Source organism: Bison bison, unplaced genomic scaffold (genome assembly GCF_000754665.1).
Source record: "Bison bison bison isolate TAMUID 2011002044 unplaced genomic scaffold, Bison_UMD1.0 scf7180017850688, whole genome shotgun sequence".
NCBI classification, from domain to species: domain Eukaryota; kingdom Metazoa; phylum Chordata; class Mammalia; order Artiodactyla; family Bovidae; genus Bison; species Bison bison.
The window spans coordinates 4,187-9,199 of NW_011481261.1; the positions used below are offsets into that span (position 1 = coordinate 4,187).

Consider the following 5,013-nt stretch of genomic DNA (forward strand, 5'->3'; position numbering starts at 1 on the left):
CAGATCTAGGTTCCCACCGCCCAGCCCAGCCGCCCCGGCAAAGTGAAAGGATGGGGCCAGGATGACTCTGAGGGTTCCCTGGACAACATCTGTCACAGCAGCAAGAGAACCACACAGGACAAGATGACTCACGGCGTCCTGCAAGAGGCAGGAGACTGCACGGGTACAGGCTGGCCAAGGCCCCCACGTCCAGTTCACACAAGGAGCCCTCAGCAGAGAGAGCTCAGAGAGACAGGCGCAGGACCTTGGAGGGCCCCCCGAGACTTCCAGGGAGCCCCCACCTGCGCCACTGGCCCTCGGGAACCTTCTTACCAGCCAACACCCCCGCCGTTGTGCAGAGCGATCCAGGTGGCTCCACGGAACGCGTCACCCACAAAGTTCTGCACAGCCATGTCTGCAGAAAGACAGCGAGGTCAGCCCCGGGCAAGGGGGCCAGCCTGGGCCAGGGTCCGGGGGGTGGGGGGGTGGTCAGACAGGAACCTTGGAGGGCGCCTGTAGGAACCGCAGACACTGCGTTCTCAGAGCCCAGTGAAGCGGGAGCACCGAATGAGTGCCCGATTCCCACTGCCACCTGCCCGGCACAGGCACAGGTGCAGCACCCCAGAGGCACTGAGGGTGGAGGAACTGTCGCTCAGGTGACAAACAGCATCAGTCCCACCCTTCAGAGAAGCACGCCAACGGTGCGGGACAAGCTGCACACCGCAGACTGCTCCTGGGCATCACTGGGTGAGGCCCCGGGGCAGGTAACCAGACAGGACTCTGCAGGGAGACAGGCACCCACAGAGAGGAGGGAACCAAGCCTCACTCCAGTCCAAGGGCCTGCTGAGAGAGCTGCAGCTGCCCTGAGACCCAGGCCCCTGGGCCAGGGACAAAGGCCTTGGCCCCTGGTGGGCTCTTCCCCAAAGCCCCCACAGAGAAGAGGCGGGGGTCCTGGGAATGACTTACATCTAGCGTGGGACTGTGAGACGCACCAGAACAGCTCCAGAACCTGGCAAAGGCGAAGGAGCGACCCACCCGCCCCTGGCTCCCTCCTGAGATATCAGGGCCCTGCCCACACTTCTACCCAGGCCTCAAGAAACTGATTTCAGACGTTGGGCCTTCAGAACTTCAGGGAACACGCTCCTGCTGCTTCCAGCCTCTAAGGTTTGTGGTCAGCTGTTACACTGGCAGAAGAATACCAATGCAAACTACATTAACGTCAGAGAACGTGAGAGCCGGCAGTATCATCAAGGGTAAAGAGGGACATCTCTGGTGGTCCTGCAGTTAAGACTCTGCGCTCCCAACGCAGAGGGCCCAGGGTTTGATCCCTGGTCGGGGGACTAGGATCCCATGTGTCGCATGATGCGGCCAAAAAATGTTTTAAAATAAAAAAAATAAAATAAAGAGAGCTGGCACATGATGATAAAGAGGTCAATTTTCCAAGAAGAGACAATACACATAAACAAGGGCACAGCTGACAGCACGGCTTTAAAGCGCCAGCAGCACAGTGCTCGAGGGCTGCAGAGGGAGCAGACAAGCGCAGTCGGGCACTGCGTCCTCTCGCTCTCGCTCATCTAGGGGACAGGGCAGCAGAAGGTCAGCAAGGATCCTGACCACAGGAAGAGCATTACTAACCGACTTCACCCAGGTGAGATGTAGAGAACAAGCCCCCAGGACTTCTCTGGTGGTCGAGTGGCTAAAACATCATCTTCCTGGTGAGATGCTAAGACCCCACGTGCCTCACGGCCAAAAAACCAGAACATAAAACAGAAGCAGTGCTGTAACCCATTCAATAAAGACGGTCCACATCAAAAAAACCTCTGAAAATTTTTAAAAAGAAAAAAAAAAAAACAAGCCCCTGAGTAACAGCAGAATACACGTTCTTCCCAGGGGCATCAAGAGGGATCACCTTCGAGGCCACAACACAACCCTTAACACAAGTTTAAAATAACAGGATGAATACAAAGCTCTCAGACTATAATGGAATTAACTCATAAATCAGTAACAGAAAGATAATTGGAAAATCTCCCCAAACTTGAAAATTTAAAAAGATACTTCACAATAATCCATTGTTCCAAGAGGATGTATCAAAGGAAATTTAAAAGTGTTCTGAACTGAATGAAAACAAAAATATATTTTTCAAAAAATCGGTGAGATGCAGCTAAGGCAGCGTTTAGAGGGAAATTCATAACATTAAAACATTTCTATTAGAAAAGAAAACCTCATGAAACTGGAGAAAGAAGAGCAAATTAAACCCAAATAGTAAATAGGAAAAAGATCATAGTAAAAATAAGAGTAGACATCAGTCCATTTGAAAGCAAAAAAGTAATAGAATAAAATCTAACTAAAAACTTCTTTGAGAAGATCAATAAAATTAAAAAATGCCTAGCCAGGCTGATCAAGGAAAGAGAAAGACAGAAAAGACTAACATCAGGAAAGACAGTGTGAACCCCACAGATATTAGAAAGATAATAAAGGATTATGATTCTATACCCATCAATTTCACAACTTTCATGAAATGGACCTATTTCTCAAAGTGATGTGGATTGGTGTTCCTGGGTGTCCACTCCTTCCCTGGGGATCCCATCCATGACGGAAGGAGCCTTGGTTGCTGGGGACAAGAAAGCCCCCAGGAGCAGAAGGCAGAAGCTCTGTGTGGTGGTTAACAGCCCCTCACAGAACCCCGCCTGGGGGAGCCAACGTGACTCCCACACACAAACTCAGTGCATCCTTCACAACAAAGAAGGACCTGCTCTTGGCTCCTCGTCACAGAGGAGGACCCTGAGGACCTTCTGAAGACCACCTGGCACGTGATGGGGTGCGCCCAGGTCTCGGGCATGCACTGGCCCGGTCCACCGGCTCCTGCTCACATTTACAACTGTGTCCCGTGTCCCAGAGCCACCTCCATCATGGGCTGGTCACCCTGGGCCTTGCCCCCTCAGAAGCCAGCAACCTTTTCCACAGCACCGTGACAGACTGAATGAACCACTTGATTTTTACATAAAACTCAAATCCAACAGAAAGAAACACTGCTTAGACGCCCTGTCCTCCTCACCTGCACAGAAGGCAGAGCCGTCGTAAATGTTGGAGGTCTCCCGAAAGGGGCTGTCGGTGCCACTTACGTCATGGTGGTCTCGGCTCAGGACCACCGGCGCCTGCGGTGTGGAAGGGCATGAAAGGTCAGAGGCGGTGTCCACTGCCTGGCCCGGGGCAGAGTTCAAGGGTCAGGCCACGCCGGACGCCCTTTGGACTTCCCTGGGAAGCAGACCCTCTGCAGGAGGGCGCAGGGGGTTTCCAACGCCCCCCACGACCGCCCAGAGATGCCCCTTCTGTCCACCCGGAGCCCGTACGCCCCCAGGTGCTGGCTCTGAGTCGCCGCTACCGTGTCCATTCACCACGCCCACTTTACGGAGCCCCCATCTCAGGGCTGCAGAACAGGCAGGGGTTTCGGCTCTCACCGGAGGTCGCAGGAGCTTCCCTGCGCTTCAACAAGCCGGGCCTGACCCCGCTCTGCACGGGATCCCCAGCCCAGTGCGCTGGCACGGGGGACACTCACGGCTCCGCCTGCAGCACGGAGCCCAGTTCTGACCCTACGCGCGCTCCTCGCTCACTTTATCCGCGGAGCGCCGCGCGCTCAGAGACCGTGGACTGATGGCCTTGCCCGCGCATCCAGTGTCCTCCACCTGCACCGGGCGGGACCCTGTCTGCCCTGTGCTCCCCCCAGAGCCCCGCGTTGCAGCAAGGCTTGCACCTGGGTGGGTGGGGGGCGGCTCTCAGGAAGGAGGGGCGTAGAGGGAGGGGTGGGGATGAAGAGGCGCCGTGTGCGCATGCGCTGAGCGAGGTGCCCAGGGCTGACTGGAAGGAGGCGGGAGGAAGGAGGGGCGGAGAGCGAGGTGGGATGAAGAGCCGCTCTGCGCGCATGCGCCGAGCGAGGTGGGCGGAGCTGACTGGAAGGAGGCGGGAGGAAGGGGGTGGCGGAGGATGGGAGGGGGCGAAGAGGCGGCATGTGCGCATGTGCCCGAGCGAGGTGGGCGGGGCTGGCCGGAAGGAGGGGCGAGGAAGGAGGAGGCGGAGAGGGAGGGGGGATGAAGCGCTGTAGCTGTAGCGCCACACAGCTATACAGCCCACAGCTGTAGCGCCATGTGCGCATGCGCTGAGCGAGGTAGGCGGGACTGACCGCTAGGGAGACGGAGACGCGGTTGGGGTTGCAGTGATGCGAAAGGGACAGTTCAACAAAGACAGCCAGAAACACAGGAGGGGAAGCCACGCTTTGAGGTTACAAGGCTCAGAGATGGCCCCTGACTGCCCAGTCTCACGGCAGGGCCCACAGCAGAGCCCGGGCCTGAGGGCTGGCCTGGCGGGGCGCCCACCTTGAGCTCCCCACGGGCGATGGCTTGGTTGAAGGCCACGGCGATGGCCACACGGCCTTTCTGGTCCGAGTACAGGATCCTGGCCTGGGAGCCCACCACCTGTGGTGAGAAGGGTGGTGCTCAGGAGACACGCCCCCCAGACGCTGGCCGGCAGTCGCTGAGTCCAGCCCCCACGCCCGGCCCTGTGCCTAGTGCAGTCTGGGGGTGTCTAGTGCGGATGTCCCTCCTGACCGGTCACCGCAGGGCTAGCCCAGGGGCCCCAGGCTGACCGGCGTCTCCTGGGAGGTGACTTGCTGTCTCCGTCAGGCCCCGCCCCCATCTGCACCTCCTGCCCCACCCTCCCCAGGCCCAGGTCTTCAAGTCCAGCGGCGATCGCCGTGGACATCTCAGGCACTGGGTGGTTGGCATGAGGGGTTCTGTGGAGAAACACACGTGCAACCACTGGTACAGGCGGCGGCGGCAGTCTGGGTGGACGGGGTTGGACTGGGAAGCCCAGGGCGGGGGCCACCACTTGGGGCAGGCGCGGCTGAACCGCAGGCCAAGGGCCCACTGGTGCAGACGTGGCAGCGTCCAGCCATCAGAACCAAATGCCCGTCCCTTGTTTGGTCTGGGCGCATCCGGCCGGCTGCCTCCCTAGGCCTGTGCACTGGCTGGTCCCTTTGCT

The 5,013-nt window shown here is 58.1% G+C and overlaps 1 protein-coding gene across 1 annotated transcript in view; it reads right to left on the minus strand.

Moving 5' to 3' along the window:
• Positions 1–302: 302 nt before the first annotated feature.
• Positions 303–5,013, minus strand: part of LOC104995220 (urocanate hydratase-like) — a gene marked incomplete at its 5' end in the record, with an annotated part of 11,717 nt that continues 7,006 nt past the window's right edge. The window contains 3 exons of the mRNA XM_010848971.1: positions 303–394; positions 3,035–3,134; positions 4,350–4,448. Coding sequence (XP_010847273.1) covers positions 309–394; positions 3,035–3,134; positions 4,350–4,448 — 285 coding nt within the window. The remainder of the gene's footprint in view (positions 395–3,034; positions 3,135–4,349; positions 4,449–5,013) is intronic.